At 36.3% G+C, this 20398-nt stretch overlaps 1 protein-coding gene across 1 annotated transcript; it reads left to right on the plus strand.

Annotated features, from left to right (window-relative positions):
- The first annotated feature begins 1061 nt into the window (after nucleotides 1-1061).
- LOC148860718 (uncharacterized) lies at nucleotides 1062-17222 on the plus strand. Its single transcript, XM_088986075.1, has 10 exons — nucleotides 1062-1078; nucleotides 1198-1311; nucleotides 8985-9068; nucleotides 12840-13308; nucleotides 13412-13615; nucleotides 13703-13917; nucleotides 14013-14108; nucleotides 14185-14328; nucleotides 14436-14497; nucleotides 17017-17222. Coding segments are annotated over exons 3-5 (540 nt in total). The 5' UTR covers nucleotides 1062-1078; nucleotides 1198-1311; nucleotides 8985-9066; the 3' UTR covers nucleotides 13481-13615; nucleotides 13703-13917; nucleotides 14013-14108; nucleotides 14185-14328; nucleotides 14436-14497; nucleotides 17017-17222.
- Nucleotides 17223-20398: the final 3176 nt, after the last annotated feature.

A 20398-nucleotide genomic window follows, 5' to 3' on the forward strand; every position in this document is an offset into this window, starting at 1 on the left:
GACAACGGCGATGATGACGACGATATTAGATCTGAGATTTCTCTCATTCTCATATCTTTCATTCTCGATCAAATCTATCATCTAGACTCTTAGCCTTCTCTTCCAGATCTCTCTCATTGATCTCTTAGCCTTCTCTTCCAGATCTTAGTCTTCTAGATCTCAGATCTAAGATCTCCCTCAACTGATCTCTCTCTCTCCAGTAAATCTAAGATGTGAGATCTGAGAGATTTTTCTTTTCATTCAAATCTGGCTCTCATTTAATAAACTGCAAACCATTCTCCTGGTCGAATGGTTCAATGGTCAAACCATCCGGCTCAATGGTTCATTGACTAATTCAACGGTTTTTGACAAAAGACCGGGTTTGGGGTAAAATGGAACCGATCGCCTAGACGGTTTCCGATCCAAATAATCTGACTGTCTAGGTCAATGACGGTTCAAAAAACCATAATAAAAATCCACTTGCATTGGTTATTACTTTTTGTAGTTATTGGTGGCTATAAAAATTGATTATGAAATAATAAATATATTTAAAAATAAAAAAGTAATAAATATTTTAATAAAAAGATAAAAATTAATAAATACTAAAATATTTACTAAAATGATTAGAAATTCATGTAATGCATGGAAATTAATAATAAATAAATTATTAAAATAAATAAATATGATTAATAATTAATAACTAATTATTTCATTAATAATGAATAACAATAGCAATTAATGATATTAAATTATTAATAATTTCATAATTACTTACCGCATGAAATTTCCTTTTAACTACGGCCAACGATGACAGTGGTTAAAGACATTGTTTTTGGGACCCGCGCTGTTTCTATTTTTCTTTTCCTCCCGCCCCTGAAACCACTCTACTCTTTCTGTTTTAGTTTCGAAACTCTCTTCTCTTCTTTAACTTCTTCTCCTCTCTTATTTGCTTCATTGCTTGTTTTCACTCACAAAACCCTCCTCTTCTCGTTCGTTTCTTTTCACTCACAAAAACCCTCCTCTTCTCTTTCATTTCATATTTTCTCAGAAATCATCAACTGGTTCGGCTGCTGTAGGAAGAATCCATCGACTGTTTCAGGTAAGAATTTCAATTCCCTGATTCTTTATATCACTCTATATTTCTCTATCTCTCTCTCTTTCTCTCTCTCACACTCTTTACTTCTCTCACCGAAAAGAATCATTTATCTTTGACGCAAGGACTGGCTTGGGTTCTAAAGGTGTGCAGCTTCGTTGGCTCAGCTCGGACGCCAAAGGTGTGCAACTTCGTTGGCTCAGCTCGGACGCCAAAGGTGTGCAACTTCGTTACCTCAGGTATGTTTTAATTTCCCTATCTCTCATCAACTTAATTAGTTCATCAAGTTTCCAATTTCTTTCATGAACCAATTGTTAATTAGGTATATTTATTTTCAAAAGATTAAAATTAGAAGTTATTACATGAAAAGGAAAAAAATTGAAGAGTGTCCATGGGTAATTCTTTAACCGGTGGGATGGAGGTATCAAGTAAGGTTGTTTCATCTTTCTTCCAAAAGAAAGATGGTCGATAGGTATTTCTTTAATGGTGAGATTTATTTGAGTTTTTGGGTTTGGGGTTTTGGTTGAAAGAAAGATGATTGGTGGGTAATTCTTTAATGGTGAGATTTATTGGATTTTATGGGTTTGGGGTTTTGGTTTGGTCATCAAAAGAATATTTTATAATTGCTAAGAATCTTTAGAGAAATCTTGTATAATTTGGCAGAGGTCGATGGGTGGTCTTGAATGGTTCCTCTGCCTTTTGCACCCCAACCACTGCTGCCCTGAGTTCTACCCTGATGGAGTCTCATTCTCCTATCAAGCCGGAGTACATCTCAAGTAAAAAAACCATTCTCATTTCTTATTCCTCCCCCTATCCCATAATGACAATGATTGCCCATATTGCTTTCATCAAAGTTCAGATTTATCCATCCCCTTTTCTAATAGTGTCCATTCCTTTATCAGCTTTGGTTTCTTAGAACAAGAGGCTGTAACTGCACCCCAATTCTGAAAACAAAAAAATCATCCATCATGAAGTTTGAAAACAAATTGAAAGTGTTTCACCAAATTTGCAACCTTCACTATGATGCTTTTAATAATAGTTTCCTTTCTTCTTTCATTCCCTTCAAAGGTTCTTGTGTTTTTTCCTCTCACAAAGTCTAGAGCACCACTACTGTTTTTTTTTTTTTTTTTGATAAATAAAGTAATTATCAGTTTATTTTACTAGAGCACCACTGTATCAAAAAGAGGGGAAAAATGTTAAAAAGTGTATATGAGTGGCCTTCCTACATGGAGAGCTTAAGGGAAAAAATTGTATATGAGTATTCCACCTAGGGTAGAGTTGTTTGGTGATATAGGAAGAAAAATGTTCGAATTGAAAAAATAAATAAAAATCTATGGGCTCAGGCAGTCTCCTAGAGCCTGGTTTGAAAAGTTCAATGATGTTGTCCATAGACTTGGGTTTACTAGAAGCCAAGTTTATATATAGTATTTGTCAAAAAAGCAAGTCTACTAGACTACTACAATATTATTTGTTTATGTTGATAGCATTTTGATTAAATGTGATAGTGTGATAGTGTCAAGAAGATACAATAGCTTATGCTATTTTTTGAAAAAAAAATTAAATAAATTAAAACCAAAGTGAAATTTCTTTTTTTTTTTCTTCATGGCATCTTCAAGAAATTGGAAGATTGTGTTCAAAACTTGCTGATGTGCCTACAGAACCAAATTTGAAACTTGATGATGTTAATGGTAACAAGGTTGAAGATGTAAGGATGTTTCAGTGGCTGGTGGTAAAGGCATTTATTTGTCTCTCACTAGATATAACATTGCACATGTTAGACCTAACATTGCACATGTTGTTGGAGCCGTGAGTCAATTTATGCATTCTTCTTGTATTTCTCTTGTCAATGTTGTGAATAGGGGGTGTCAATGGACTGGTTTTGTGTTGGACTCCATCCAAATCAAAATCAATTTGGATAGATTTGGACGGACCAAAAAGACATTGAATTAGACCAATCCAAACTCAATGGTCTAAAATATTTATTGGATTGGACTGGACATGGTCCATCCATAATGGATTTATATTGGATTGGGTCGGATTGAACCAATATCCAGTTCATTGATAGAAGATAAGAATACATGTGTCAATAGACTAGGTTTGGGTTGGAACCAATCTAATTTAAAACCAATTTGAAAGGATTGGATGGTCCAAACATTGAATTGGACTGGTACAAGAATGGTCCGGAGTATTCATTAGATTGGATTGGACCTAATTTAGTCCATTTGACACCATTAGCTGTGAACTTATTGAGCTACTTAAGGGTCACTTGGAAAACCTCTCTTGTTTTATAACAATGGCCTTTTGAAGGTGGATATTTGTAGTGATGCTTATTGGATTGGATTTCTTTTTATTTGAATATGTAAGTGGTATTTTATTAAGCATAGAATAGAAAAGTGTAAATCAACATAAGAGGAGGCATGGGATGTTACCTCCCCTTAGAGCTAAGTAGTCAAGCACACATTCTATCCAGAATTACAATTATAAGGTAGTTCAGAACAGATCACCCCTTGATACCCCCTATTTAGCCAAGGAATCAGTCATGGCATTTGCCAATCTGCTGACTCACTGAAAACTAACTAGGGGTCCATTTGGTTCGTAGTTGGAACCGGAATTCGGAATCGGAATCGAAATGGTCTATTCTCATAGTCTGTTTGGTTCAGACAGGAATGAGAATAGGAATCAGCAGGAATGAGATTTCACTCCCAAGGGAGGGGCAGGGAATGTCCATTCCCTCAAATTGGGGAATGCTATTCCAGCAGGAATAGGAATGAGTTTCCGATTCTGCCCAACCAAACAGCTGGAATCAGAATAGTCCATTTCAATTCCGATTCCAGACCCCTATTCCTACAAACCAAACGGGGCCCGACATATTCCTGATAAACCAATGAACTTTCATCAGAAGGTCCCTGTAACCCCAGTGTGTTGTTTCTAGATTGGATTGATGGACAACAAAAGGTGAACATCTGAATATTGCTCATTTTTAGGTGGTAAATTAGTTAGTAGTTACTTGGATAAGTATGAAATAGTCTGTAGTATCAAAAGTAGGGTATAGAGCCTTGGCTGGTGGGCATGTGAGCTGTTGTAGCTAAAAACTATTATTTTTTAATTTAGTTGTCACGTTATTGGGCCTATATCAATGATTTGAGTAAACCTGATAGATCCTAATTTACGTGGGCCTATTAAATAGGGTTTGGGCCAGCGTCTTGAGTTCTGATTATTAATAGGGTTGATTTTCGTTTTGCTTCATTACAGTTATATATATATATATATATATATATATTTGATTCCTTTGTGGGCTAAAATTCTGAAAGTCTAGAAAAATTAGATTTGATTCTGTTGTTTGGGAAGCAATTGGGAATTATTAAATCTTTGAAACAATTTGTTAAGCCCACAGCCAAGGCCCAGGCCCAGGTTATGTGGGGTGTGATCACTGGTACCATTGGTACCACTGAATCACTTTGCCTTCAAGATGGATCGAGGTGAGAGGCACCTACTGGCTACTGCATTCTCAGAATCTAATCGATTTCAAAGTAGTGCTCTACTTCATCGATCCAGGGAGTTGGGTTGTTGCTAAGGCTCGGTTTGGAAGGAGTACAAATACACATATGTATAGTGCAAATACATACAAAATACAAGGTTTTGCACTCTACAAATTTGCATTTGTACTCCTTCCAAACTGAGCCTAAGGGAACTCAAGCTTCATCTGTGGCAAACTGGCAATAAATTGATCCTCCTCAGTGGTTGCTCCATTGACTAGATCCTCCTCAGTGGTTGCAAATACATACACTTTGTCCTTCAGGTTGGTCGTCATCTTGTGCATGCCTGATATCAATCTTGTCCACTCGGTCCTCCTGCTTATCGTCACCAGAAATAGTTATGTGCTCTCATACCAATATGTTTTGTTTCTGCCTAACTCAAGGGACTTTCGATCGCCTACCAACAAAATACCTTCCAACACTCTACCAACAATATCTTACACTGCACATCTCGTATATGGCAGGTCTCACTAGGCCCCGCTTTAATTTTATAAAGAGATGTGTGGTGTCCTTGTAGAGTGTTGAAAGGCATTTTGTTGGCAAGTGATCCCTAATAGGGATGGTAGAATCCATCGTATGGATGCCAAAACAGTTGCGGAATGGGTGGGCAAATTTCAAAAATTTTCTACCTGCCTTTCAACTAGGAATAGCATTCCCTAATTTTAGAATCAAGATTCAAGGATCCTACTTGAACCAAAACCGAACCAGATCTGAACCAAAAGAGAAGGGAGTAATTATACCTGATCCAGAGAAATAATATCTCCCAAAGTTGGTGTTCACGCCCAAAGAAGGCACCAAGATCTGCTCCTGCTGAAGATGACACAGCAACTGTGCAACAGAACCAGCAGAGTGCGTCCTACACACTGAATCCTTCACAAGAATCCTTTGGACGACAATGAGCACCAAAACCGAATCAGCCTTTCAACAAAGACCGATATCAAGAACTTTTCTTGATCGTTCTCTGACAGAGAAAACAAACTGCAATGGGTAATGGTGGCTGCAACAGGAGGGAGCTAGAGAAGAAGGTGGCGAATTGCTTTTCTTCACTAGGGTTTCTGAGATCATATCTCACAAAACTGCAGGGTGTGTTCTGTGTCCCTAGGGTTCGAATTCTTGTAATTCGAATAGGGTTTCCTCCAGTTGCTTAATGATTAAGAAAAATCTCCTGATCATATCAAGAGTTGCCCTTATCCAAATCTGTATTTGGATTAGAGCTCTTCTTAATCTTATCTGCAGATTAGATAAGCTTTTGGGCTCATCCTAATCTCAGATCCGCCCCTTAATAATGACTAATGAAATCAGCCCAATTCGAAATGGGCTTTAGGCCCAATAAGGTTATGTTCCCAAATGTCTTCCAAACTGCTGCCCAGTTGGGCTTCTTTGTATGGCGTTGGACCCAAGCATTGATCTACACACACACCAGCCACATGGGTTCGGCCTGGCCTCTGTTACAAGGCCTAGCCGAATTCACTGGTGAGCCTAGTGAACCCCCTGAGCCCAACACTTACAGTAAGTGGTCCCTGGGCCAAGCCATCTTATAAAAACCCAGGGACTGTGGGCAGGTGCAAGATTAGCCCATCATGTATCATCCCAAATGGCCTTACACTTAACCTCGCAGCCCATAATGATCAAGCACTGCCCGACAAGAATGGATCTCTCCCTCGGCTGCAAGGAATAGTGATGCACTCTCTACTTACATGGATCCCGGGAATTAAAACCATTTGTAAATATTTTGAAACCATACTTAAATATATATCATATATATAAATTTTGCAAAACAAAATTCCAACAATTGAAATCAACTGCCGGCAGTTTGGTTTCCATCAGAGAAAGTGCATCCCCGATCATTACCTTTGTCCGACAAAGGGGCCGATCCCATCACTATGATCACCCACTCAGATGAATTCTCAGACTGTCCCAACATACCCAAGCTTTGACCCCCGCTAAGGATCTCACTGATTGGCATATCAAAGACAGCCCATTCCGACACCTAGTGCAGTACCATAATCGGGTCTAGGGGTCAGGTGTAACTTTCCAGTTTTGCCCATCAATCTCCAAGGTCCAGGGCAATATTGGAAATTTGGTCCGGTTCAAGGGTTCAAGTAATCCTACACTGCATGTGCCTTGGGTTTCACCCTGGCGGCTGAGACAAGCCACCCCAACAGTTGGTAGCACACCAGTGTAAGCCTTGGCAGGATAAATCTCCCCAGACTTATCCAACGGCTGTGAACATTTAAAACCAACACAAGTTTCATTAAGTGTCCAGTTTTAGGGTCTTACACAGAAGTATACCACATAACATGAATCAAACATGTACTTCATTTATTTACATTAAATAACAAAAGTACATCAAAACTGATTGAAGCTAAGGGCATACAAAAACTATCCAACAATCCCAACTCCTTCGAGGTTGCCAACCCAACCTCCTGAAATAGAGAACTTTCTTCATTGATTCCATCCGAATAACTCCAATTGCCTTTTATAGGCTTACACTATGTAAAATATTTGGTTATAACTAACTCCTTGTCTGATCTGAGCAGGTCCAATATTGACGTGGTCTCCTGTTGTATATCATGTTGTAGCATGAGAAATTAACCAGCCTGACTGGTGGTTTGCTCCCTGGGCCTAGGTCTTGGCTATGGGCTTAATAGAGTTCTTTAAATGTTTAGCATTTTACTTGGGTTCAAAAGAAAGATGTTTCTAATGCACTTGTTCGAATAGGCATTTTACTAAAATACTCATTACTAATCAACGTGGTCATCAAAATCTCTATAATTTGGTAATTAAAAGGAAAAAGGTGGATTTAAATACACAAGGGTTTTTTTTTTTTTTTTTGCATCTGTAATGACTCAAATATGATACAGATGACCTCCTATGAGAAATACATATTGCATAATCAATAACGCAACACAAAATCTTCACGGGAGGCTTACAACGTGAACAGCCCAGTATCTGCCAAATGCAAACTAATATCTATGTGTATCAGGTCGAATCTGATCTTTGTACACAGCATATGGATCTCCCAACAGAACTCCAGGTGCCATACTTGGTGTTAGTCCTGGAAATCCACCACTAAAGCTATATGGCATTCTTGGCATAGGTTGCAGTCCAGGAAATCCATCACTAAAACTAACTGGCATTCTTGACACAGGTTGCAGTTTAGGAAATCCATCACTAGAGCTAGATGGCATTCTTGGCACAAGTTGCAGTCCAGGAAATCCATCACTAGAGCTAGATGGCATTCTTGGCATAGGTTGCAGTCCAGGAAATCCATCACTAGAGCTAGATGGCATTCTTGACATAGGTTGCAGTCCAGGAAATCCATCACTACAACTAACTGGCATTCTTGGCACAGGTTTCAGCCAAGGAAATCCATCATTAGAGCTCATTGGCATTCTAACTCTTGACATAGGTTGCAGTCTTGGAAATCCATTGCTAGAGCCAGCTGACATTGTTGGCATTGGCCGTGTTCCCTGAAATCCATCATTAGAGGCATTCTTGGCATTAGATCTGCATATGAAGTATAAGTGTATCTACTCAAATCAGGTGAACCAATTCCTACATCCAAATAAGGATCAACATATGGGTTCTTAATAGAAGTTCTAGTTTCAGTATCCAATTGAGGGCTGTAGGCATATTGATATCTATCAGCAACCAATTGAGATAGTTCAGTAATGTATAGTAGTGGACTATACAACCAATTCCCTGCTGGCATCTCAGCAACCAATATCCACACTTATCTTTTTTTTGTGATAAATAATATCCACACCCGTCTATTAATGAATTTCCTCTCAGATCTTCCCCATTCAATATGTTGATTGAGGCCTTGTGTTTAACTGGGAAGGTGACTGAAGCAATCAGGCTACGATTGTTGGTCTATCATTCAGGCACTTTTTGTAGTCCTGTCAACTGCACCACTATTATTCCAGATAAAAGGACATTACCAAATGTTTGTCCCAGCTATCTGGGGTCCAGGAAGGGGTAGCGGATATGCTAGCCACATCAGTGACTACTGTGATTTTCTGTGACAGTCCCAGCTATCAGCAGCAGATGCTGCATATCATATGAGGGCTGAAGTAACCACAAACTGGGTAGGTTGGGTTTGCATTGATCCTAGAAAAAGCTACAGCTTCTTCCAGGTTCCTTGCTGACTTCTGACCCTTTTCTGAACCCACCGCCCCCCTCAGAAACTACTTCCTGCTTCTTGTCTACCTCCTCACACTTATTAACACACTCTTCCCTCTCTAGAATTAAAGGGTAAGCAGAATTGTCCTCTTGAATTTTGTATTTTAAATATAGAGTAATTTGTTAGTTATTTGAGCTTTTCTATTTGATGTAGTTAATTTTCATGTCTATTTTTTTGCTTCTATGTGTAGAAAATTGAGGAAGTTGCACAAAAGAGTAAACAAACTAAGCTTGTTCTATTGGTGTGGAATCGCCTTGGTCTTGCTTGACGTGATGTGAGTCTTCCTTTCCTTCTTTCTTTCTTAATTTGGTCCATGCATGAATTAATGGAGAACAAGTAAATCATCATAATTCTTACCTTTGCTAAATGCTTTACTGAAAAGTGAAAAATCACCAGTGACTTTAATTTGTATTTAAGGAATCATAATTTAGAGACATGTAGATACTTGTTAACGTTCACTGTTCACTAGAACTTCATTTTATTGATGCAAAATAAAAAATTATAGCATTACTATGTGAAGGACAATATGAAACCCAGGCTCAATGTGACTCACAAAGGAAAAAACCTTGATTGGGGTTTGGGAATTTTTTGTTAGCCTGAGAATGAGATGTCTTTTCAATTAAGATGGGCATAATTTCAAAATTAGCACAATAGGAATAGGGTGTAATGTGGAAACTGATACTCCACATATATGTAGTTCATCTATCTCAAGGGTTGCCTGGATTGCCCATGTTATCCATTTATCCATTGGTGTGGGTCCCCGCGGGGAGAGGATTAGTTCATTGGGGTTCTATCTGAACTTTGAGGAATGATTATAGAGAATGGGTTGTGTCCAAGTCCAACAATCCGTCTTCAAAAAAATTCTCTTATTCCAAATTCTAAAGCTTTTTTTTTTTTGATAAATGAGAGTAGTTTTATTAATTCCAATAAAGAAAGTACAGTCAGCCTAGGAGGAAGTACAAGGTGTTACCTCCCATGGGGACTGAACTGTAAACACTAAACATACACAAGCCTGAAGTACAAGGTGTTATCTCCCCTTGACACCCCTTGATTGGCCAGAGAATCAACCATTGCATTTGCTGATCTGCTGACCCATAGATTAAACAGATCTCCCCTTGACACCCCTTTCTTTTAGGGTTGATTAAAAAGAAAATGATGCACACCCCAAAGTCCCAAGGAATAAATGCTTGAAAAGACAAAATACACCTCAGAGTTTTGAGCCTTATCAGTATAAAATGATGGTCTTTTTTCTGTTTTTTTTTTTTTTTTTTTACTGGGGAGGTTGAACTGTTGAAGTTCCATCTTTATTAAAAAATGGGACCTGCCCAAATCAGTACCCAAAAAAGGAAAGTTGATCATCTGAATTCTATGTATGAATTCATGTACAATTGTACATCCATCCATATGATGATGCATATACTGTTTGTATACAGCATTTAATGTTAGATTCAGGATTTGGGTCATTGAATCTTATTTTTCTGATTGAGAAGACCCCCTTGGCTTGGCAGCATATGAAAAAACCAACCTCCAAATACCGTTGTGACTTTCAGGGGTAATTATTGAAACTTCCAAAATTTCACAGAGAGAGAGAGAGAGAGAGAGAGAGAGAGAGAGAGAGACCTGCTAAAAGAAAGATGGTTTTTCTTTTTGGAATGTCCTCCTTATTTTCCAAAATGGGGAAAAGCTTGTTCAAGCAATGGTTTTTCTTTTTGGAAAGCTAAGGTTGCCATAGGTAAATGCATTGGGGGGGTGCCTGGTTCAATGCTCTATTATTTTTCAGGTTATGACCTGCTAAAAGAAAGCTGCTGGTTACTTGCAAACTTGGGCAGCAGTTTCTTGTTTAGAGAGAGAAGAAAGGAACACCAGTAAAAGATAAATTGCAAAGAATAGATGGCCAAAACATGAAAATTACGCATGTGCTTGTGTGTGCTTTTGCCAACTAAATCTTAAAGCATAACTAGCTATTACAAAAGAGGATACGACAAGAAATGTTGGTCTGGTTATCCAAATATGGAATGATATTGGTGACTGAAGCATACATAGAAAGCTCCTTCCTGCACAACCAAAAGCTTTAAGAGTTTAGTTATATCCCTCCATTTTCTCTTCTGAATCTCAGCCTTTGATGTCCCTCAATCATCTCTCTCAAAACAAAAAAAAAAAAAAAAAGAAAAAGAGAGACAGTAGCTGCAAAAATCTGAAAAAAGAAAAGTTAGAGGCAGACAGGGAATTGGCTGTAAAATAATAACATCAAGTCCAATGCAACAAAACTGAGGTTTCAGGATATTGGTTAAGTTAGCTGGTTTCATGTTGATCAGTGCTAGTCTAAATGTGAAAAGGCAGATAAAAACTAGTTTCCTATGTAACCTTGTAAAAGGAAAAAGAAAAGAAGCAGACCACTTTGAAGTCATCTTTCCCAAGTGGTTGCTATTGCCATCTTTCACAGCTTATTAGGAGCCAAATGATTTAACAAATGATCCCCTGAATCATGTAAGAGGCCATTGCTCTGTGTGATGGTAAAATCTCAGCCTAACAAGCATGAGAATGAAGATTTGAGTCTGAGAATGGCCACTTGGTACTGAAAATGTCAGAGGTTAGGTCCATATCCAACCCAACCCTCCCAAAACCCCAGATTACGAGGACCAGTATTCAGTAATGACCTTATTAACCCTTAAAGCTGAATTGAGTTTAATTCACAACACTTGTTAATTCAGCCAATTGGTCTATGGCAGCATACTTGGGCTTTACTCCAGAAGAGCATGGTCATGATCCATTAGTTCCCCAAAAAAGTACCTAACATATTGAGCTCCCACCAGGTTATGCCAATCCAATAATGAGCAAATGCTCCCACCACCCAGCCACATGCAAAAACATGGTTGGCTTTAATCTAACACTAGCAGAAAAGTTGTTTTTATATGCATTGATGTCCCAACTACCAAGGCAAAATTCTGGTACACCAGAAATTTTTAGTCATGGTGCCGTCACATAATGCAGTGCTAATTTAGGTAACTCTAGATTTCCTTAATCACACTTAGACTAGTAAACAATTCTATTAACCAACTGATGGTGGCTCAGTCGCCAAGTTCTCTGCCCAGCCTAGTTGTAGAAGAGACTTGGGATCAAATCACATTGCCAGTTTGCCACCAGGGCTAGGGGGTTATGGCTTTAGGGCATTGACCCCCCATTGTGTAACCCCATGAAGAAATAAATAAACTAATAAATAATTCTATTAGAAGCATATAGCAAGTTATCTTTAGAATGGCCTTGACCATCTCCAGAAAAACTGTATTTTTTGCTTTTGTCTCCTTGTATGTTTGAATAGTCAAATAAATTTCTATTAGAATCATATACTCCCATGTTACAGGTACCGTGAGAGTATAAGATTCAGGATTTGATCCCAGCAATTGACGATTACACCTTGTGACCTGAATCTGATGCAAATATGGAAGATAAGGAAGAAATGAAAGCTGAGGTCAAATAGTAGACCTACAGAACTCATCATCAACTGTAAAAGAAGCAACTGTTTGACCAGTCAAATGTTGTTTGACTGTGACTGTATCTTTTGCACTCAACTGTGATTTCAAAAGGAAAACCTCCTCTTTCTCATTTATTTCTTGCTGTTGTGTTTCAGTTATAACCAATATTGCACCTCTTAAAGACCTGAGTTTTGATGATCAGATCTATTATACTATTTGTCTTAAAAAAGTATGATATTTTTATGGGCTTAGCTCAATCTTCAAATACTGTGGCTGCCTTGGGCTAATCTGATTCTTGAATTGATTAGTGATATTTCTCTACATCATGGAATGTTTCAACTTCAACCTGTCTCCATCTCTTTCATTACTCAGTTCTCTCTCTCTCTCTCCCTCTCTCTTAATTTTCTACTCTTGAAGTGAGATATTAAAAAACAACTTTATATGGATTTAGGAGGAACTATTAATGGTTATGACTTGGGTTGTATTTGGTACTATTTCAAGTGACTCTCCACATACATCTCCTTTATTTTGCATGCATAATCCTTAGATTAACACATGTGTTCTTATTTTAGGTCATTGAAAAGGAAGCGCTTGCAATTCTCCAACTCCCAACCACAACCCTCTATTTCTCAACATGAAAGAGTTGAAGAACAAATTCCACAAGCACATAATAACCAATCACAATCACACCAAGTTCCGGATTCTCAACAACATAACAATACAGAATCTCAAGCTCCCCAAGTAGAGGAAAAGTTACTTCAGGAAAGTGGAGAAGATGCTCAAGAGCAATGCACTGATACAATATCCTCAAAAAAAAGAACAAGGGGGTCACCAATTTGTAGTGAAATTTATAATATGCCCAATGGTCAGAGGATTGTTGTCCCCACTAATGGCCTAGGCCAAGGAGTGGATGCAGCAGGGGGCACTGTGGCACAATTTCTTGGAACCTTGTCTCAAAATTGGAAATTATTTCCTATTGATGTAAAAAATTGGAAGAAAATTCCAGAGTCAACTAAAAACCGTGCTTGGGAATATGTAAAGGTATTAAACAACTTAGCTTTCTATGTTTCATTTTTCATATTATTTTTATTACCCTATGATATAATTTTATTTATCGTATATATGGTTCTTATGTGCAATGCAGGGAAAATTTGATCTGCCAGATAATTCAAAAGCATGGGCCTTAAAAAATATAAATATTAAATGGAAGTAATGAAGGATTACATTGAGGAAGACTTATTATAAGCCTAATGTTCTGGCAATTGAGCAACTTGATTGTCCTACTCCATGGATTCATAAAGATCAATGGGTTAATTTGTTACGTATTTGGGAATCTGATAATTTTAAGGTATGTGTGGCTAAACTATATGTATCTCCTACTTTAATCCAAATTAGAATACTTTATGATTTTCTTCCTATTATGTATGTATGGCAGAAATCTAGTGAAGTGAACAAAGATAACTGGTCTAAGAAGGTCATCAACCATTGTGTAGAAACAAAAAGTTATGCAAGGATTCGCAAAGAGGTAACACCTTTATCTAATATGATTTTCTTAATATGAAAATAGAGGGCATGGCGGATAAGCTTTCCCAGTTTAACAACATGGCAGAGGAGCTTTCTCAATTGAAAAAGATGATATTAGAAAAACAGGTATTTATTATTTTTTCTATGGTTCAAATAATTATATCTATGTTAATTAAGCACATTTAAGCTTGATAATTTAACTACGTACTTTACTTTTATAGTCGCCAAATGAGGATGCTTCTCATTTCAATACCCCAAACCAATTCCATTCCTTAGTTGGGAGCCAAGTAGTAGCCCCTTTTGCACCTCCACCCGAGGTAAGATTTATTAAAACTATAGATTTTTTTTAGTATGTCTTTTATAACATAACCACTATTAAATTGTCAATCGTAGGGTGTACAAGGTATGGAAATATGAACTTGGTCCCGGATGGTGTGAGATAGTGGTAAAGACGGCATTAAATAAGAATTGTGGGTTGGTGAAGAAAAACGCAAATCTAAGGACTATAAGAGATGCACCAGGATGTAGCATTCCTTGGTAAGTATACACACATGTGGATATTCAAATATACTAATAATAATTTTATCTTTGATGATAATGATGTTTGATTATGATGATTTTGTTATATTTGTTATCTTTGCTAGATTGATCAGCAAGCAGTTGGAAGGAAGAAGCATTGAAGCATTGAACATGGCATTTTTTACAGGTATTAATATAATGCTCTCTCTCTCTCTCTCTCTCTCTTTCTTTCTCCTATCTCAACCTTAATTAGTTATCTCAAGAATCAATATGACATGTATCATTCCATTATATACATGTGTAGTTGAGTTTTAAGCTAAGTCTTGGAATGTGAGAACCTCCATGAATCTCTCTCTAAGGGATGGCATTAATGTGTCAGAAACAAAGAGGTTCAAGAGAACCAAACTGCTCAATTTGGGAACTTCTCATACACCCACTTCGTTGTCACAAATCCAAGCAAACAGAAACATTTTTTTTCTTGGGTCTACACTGTTTTCCACATTTAGGGTATGTTTGGTTTGAAGGAAAAGGTAGGGAAAGGAAGGGAAAGACAGAGAAACCTATACAAGGTTTGTAAAGGTTTCCCTATCTTTCCCTTTCCCTACTTTTTCCTTCAAACCAAACACAACCTTATGGATCCCATGAACTTGTTGTTGAAGCCATTAAGGAATTCCACTTAAAATCAACTACAACAGTGGTATGAAGTATGAATCAAAAGTGGCCCACATGTAATGAAATGGACCATGTGCACACAAATCAATTGCACCGACTTATTTCTCATTGAACCTCATAGAAAAAGAAGAAGAAGAAAGAATGTAACTCAAAAGGAAGTGAAGAGTTCATCAATCTATGACCAATCTCATTTCCTGCAATCCAATACTTTGGTACTTGTATACAGCTTTTCTTGGAGCTACATATTGAGCCATATACCTTGTGCTAATGTTTGTTCTTAGAAAACCCTTTGGCTTTGCCCTTTTTCTTATAGAGGATAAGTCAACATATATGTCAGGCTTTACATCAGACAAACTAAAACTCTTACAGTGCAAATTTACATGCTTACTTTCTGATTATTTATATGACCCAAAAAAGTCAACATATTTTCATCTACATGTACAGAAATATTGCGCAAAGACTAAAATTCAACAGTCAAGTAGAACACTCTAAACTTTATTTTATTTTATTTTTCTTTTGAAAAAGGTAATGCACTGCATTAAACAAGCAGAAGTAAAGTAGAGGTTTTGCTCCTATACAGTGTTGGGCTGTATTGAAGCCTATACAAGCTCTAAACCCACCAATACAAAGCAATGGCTACAGAGGAGGTGTAGCTGAAGACATTTGGGTCTGATGATTCTCTAAAGAACTTGAAGGGAGGCAAGGGAATGAGTATCTCATTAACCTTATTGATTTTAATGGGCTTGTTGACTTCTCATCTGAGGTCACTGCTGCTCTCCACATTACTGATGGTGCATTGGTGGTTGTTGATTGTGTTGAGGGTGTATGTGTTCAAGCAACTGTCCTCCGTCAAGCCCTTGGTGAGAGGATTAGGCCTGTCTTGACTGTAAACAAGATGGACAGGTGCTTCCTTGAGGCTTATCAAACTTTTCCAAAAAGTCATTGAGAATGCTAATGTGATTATGGCTACATTACTTATGAAGACCCTCTCCTTGGAAGAGTGACCTAGCCTTAAACCTTGCAAAATGGCAAGCATTTATGCTCTCAATGAGTTGGATTCTCCCACTAGTCCTGGATTACAATAGCAACAGCCATCAGAATTCAGTTTTCTGTATCCCATTTCAGGGGGTACCCAAATGATGATGAGTATGTTGTCTTCTTTGAGAACAATCAGCTACAACAGGCCCTCCTTTCAAGATTGAGTCCATAGAAATTCCCTTGGTTTCCTCCTGGTTCAACCTAATGAACCACCCTATAAGGTCAAATATATCTTCCACCTGTTGTATGTTATTCTTATAAGTTCTAGCATTTATTCCCCCATCAAATACTCCATAGCATTGCTACAGTTCTACAATGCCAAAGTATCTTACCTCTTCTTTTGTGTGTATAAATGATTGTGAAGTTCCATTGTTCTTTTCAGAATCCCCTTCTAGAGATGGGATTAACAGAATGAAGCCTATATGAGAGTTGAGAAACTCCATGACCTGGCTTTCAATAAACAAGTTAAGAGTTTGTCCAGTTAAATATATTTTGCTCACGTGCTGCCTGCTATGTTTCACGTAGTTCTTGAATTGTTCCTGCTACTAGATATTTTTCATATAATCTTAAAATAGTAGGAGCTTTCATCTTTCTATATCAATAAAAATCCTACTTACTTTGTCATTGATAAAGAAAAAAGAAGAAAACATTGATGTTGAACTTGTATGCACACCAAGAATGTGGACCCAAATCCCTCAGCCTAACAAGATTAAACAACAGTTTTCAAGTTCAATAACGAAAAAAATTTTCAACTTCAGGGATTTTCAACATAGCTGGGCCCCACATGGAATTCATAAACATTGTTGTGTTTAGTGAAAATCTGAAATTCATAAAAGATGTGTTTGATCTCAATCCTTACATTTGTCATTTGTTTAACATTAGGCTTGGAAAGTAGGCAAGAGTTTATATTCCATATATACTTAATTAAATTTTCATATATGATTTTATATCTCCAAAAATGTGTTTTCTAACTTATTTTCTATTATTTTCTTATAGGTTGAACATGGTAAAAGAGGATACTTCACACGTGTGGATGAAGACATTTGATCAAATTTTACATGCCATTTTTTTTTTTTGGATTGAGTTTCATGTATTCAAGAACATTAAATTTGTAGCAAACACATGAATGTTAAAACACTTTGAGATATAGTTCATGTATTTAAGAACCTTTTAATGAAATTTTAAATTCAAGTTCCATCTTATATTATGAATTAGTTGTGCTTGTATTCAATACAGGAAAGCAGGTTTCAAATAAATAATGAAAAAATTTAGGACCTAGCCATCTAGGCTTTATGTTTCGCTACAGGCAATTAAAACCGTTGCTAAAGGTGTTTTAGCTACAGTCAAAGAATACCATTGCTTAAGATTTTTAGCTAACTATGAACTGTACACCTCCGTAGCTATAGATTGTTATTCTTCTGCTACCGATAACGTCAACCATAGCTATAGGTAATTTTTTCTAGCTACAGCCAGTTAATACCCATAGCTATAGATTAATGCATTTTGCTACGGGAAACTTGGGTCCGCAGCAAGTGATCACCATCATTGTCTTGTTGTGCTGGTAACCAAGGTTCAAGTATCGGAAATGGAAGGTGTATTGGAAAGGCAACTTTAAGAGATGTATCAAGATATGCTTTGAAAATACATACATACAAATGAAAAATCAAGATACGCATGGATACACTAGAAAATCCTTAGAAAAAATATAATAACAATAAAATGAGTTTTATCTAAATATAACAAATTTATTTAAACATAAAAACCATACTTTAATAATTTATATAAAGTATTGGGACATAATTAGTAACTGTTGAAAAATAGTAGAAGAATAAAATGTATGTGTGCATATATACTAATATTTATTAGTTAATATTTTTTGAAATCAATTATTATTTTACATTTATTATATATAAATTTATATAATATTTATTATGTATATAAGTTAATATTATAGACCTTAATTTTTAATAAATAAATATAATTTATGTTAATCTTATAATTATGTAAATTTTAATAATAAAACTTTAATATTTATTGAGAAACATTCACCAAGAGAAGAAAATTTACAGTTACTTCAATAATAAAATCACATGCTATTAAGAACTAAGGTTGGCATAGTGGTTAAGTAGTTGTTGTTGTAAAGAACTAACTAGGGTTTGAAACTTCTTACCTTCAACTTATGATTCTAACAAGTTGTTTGACTTAATTGGCATTTAATAATGTCTTAAATACCTTAATTAAAGGTAACTCAAATAATCATTTAATTAAATAATATTAGCATTTAATGACATCTCAAATTTAAAGGCTTAATTAAAAGTGATACAAATGGGAGGGAAGAGATAAATTAAATTTAAATTTGAATTTAAAAATAAAAAGGAGAGAGAAATTAAATTATGCTGAGACATAGTGTGTATTGGTCCATTTCAGGATTGTATCAGCCAATACATACCGAAAACGGTCCAATACGATGTTGATACAAACCCGTATTTATTCGATAACAAAAAATTAAAAAAAAAAAGTGAAACTATCAAATTTTGTATATTCCATGTATCAGACCTCTCTCAAAACAAAATGTATCGACCCGTCTATATGTTGCGAAATTATAAACCTTGATGGTAACCATGTAGAGACCAAAGCACTCCGTTTATAGCATTTTTCTCTCAAATATCTATATTTTTCTCTCGCCAATACCATTTACCAAACCCTAAAGCCAATCAATCACTGCCTCACCATTCAATGTCGAATGATGTTACCTAGTTGTCAGAGTTGTTACCTTTTATGTATAACTCCTATATTCTAAGGTGTACATTGAATCTTCTCTTCTTCAAATCAAATATGTGATATGTGATTAGGGTAAAATACACAAACTACCCTTATGTTTTAGTAAATGGCCTAAAATTTATCCTACTATTTGAACAACTACTTAAAGTATCACATGACTTGTCCAAAGTTTCTTAATTCCAAAACTATCATTTTATGATCAATTTTGGCCTTCAATCTTCTTCAAACTTTCAAAATAAAACCATTTCCTCTTTTTTTATCTACCTCACCTCTCTTAGGGAATGAAGTAAAGAAACAACAATCACATACTCAGATATTCTAAACCAAAGTTGAACCTTTCAATTCTTGCATTGTATTGACGATCGATTTAAGTTCAATTCTGATCAAGGTTGATTTCCATGTATCACAGGTTCCACCATCAGAATGACTTGTTACTTATTAGGGGCTTGATCCCACTTCAATTTTCAACTAGACCAATAAGTTTATGGGACATTTTCCGAGTCAACTTGTCGATGATGGCAGTAATGTTCTATTTACTCGTAACGGTTGTTTTATTTAGGACTAGCACACTAGAGAGTTAAAGGGGAAGGGGCATAAGCTTGGGAAATTGTTTGCCCTGGAATTTGAAAATAAGTGAGCTTCATCAAACTCTTGTTTGTTGTTTACAATTTCTAGTTTTTCTTTTATTTCTTGTACTAATGTGTGGCACTTATGGCATATACATTTGGGCCACACCCATTCTAAAAACTTGGACCATTTGTTTTCTTCTAATTGCAATTGTTTGCCTATGACTGTTGTTTCACTTAAGAATGTTGATAAATCTTATTTAACTTGTTACTATAGTAAAAGTCATGTTTTGCCTTTTTCATCTTCTACTAAACATACTTCTACACAATTTTACTTTATACATAATGATGTTTGGTCGTCTCCTATTATTTCATGCTTAGATTACAAATATTTTGTGTTGTTTATTGATGATTGCACTAAATACACATAGGTTTACTTTCTTCAAAAAAAATCAAAAGTCTTTCCCACATTCAATAACTGTCATGCTATGATTATAACCAAATTTAAAAGTACCATAAGCATATTGAGGTCAGATTCAAAGGGAGAGTACCTTGGTGGTAAGAATGGTGAATTCTAAACCTATATCAAACAACATGGTAGTTAGTCCTAGAGGTCTTGTCCAAATACACCTCAACAAAATGGGGTATCTAAACACAAGAATCGTCATATTGATAGCATGGTTAGATCCCTATTACAAGACTCATGTTTCCATTACCTTCTAGGTAGAGGTGGACCCGCACTATTGTACACCTCACTAATATCCTTCACACTTTTGTTTTTGCAAACTCCTCTCCCTTTTAGTCCTTATTTCATCATCCACTAAACATGTCCATGATTTGTGTCCTTGGTTATGTCTATTTTATCCATCTCCCTTCCCATGAACACACAAAACTAACAACCCAATCAGCTATGTGCGCATTCATGAGATATAACATGGAATATAAGGGATTTCTCTGTTATGATCTTAAAGTCTATAGGTTGTGCATATCTTGTAATGTCATTTTTCTTGAGAACCTTTCATTCTTTAAAC

Source organism: Nelumbo lutea, chromosome 4 (genome assembly GCF_056320005.1).
Source record: "Nelumbo lutea isolate HS-2025 chromosome 4, American lotus-T2T, whole genome shotgun sequence".
NCBI classification, from domain to species: Eukaryota; Viridiplantae; Streptophyta; class Magnoliopsida; order Proteales; family Nelumbonaceae; genus Nelumbo; species Nelumbo lutea.

Excerpts from the sequence above, each read along its gene's own strand:
- LOC148860718 (XM_088986075.1), top strand. Across the intron at positions 13,309-13,411 it reads GTGCTTGGGAATATGTAAAG|GGAAAATTTGATCTGCCAGA; the intron begins GTATTAAACAAC and ends TGTGCAATGCAG.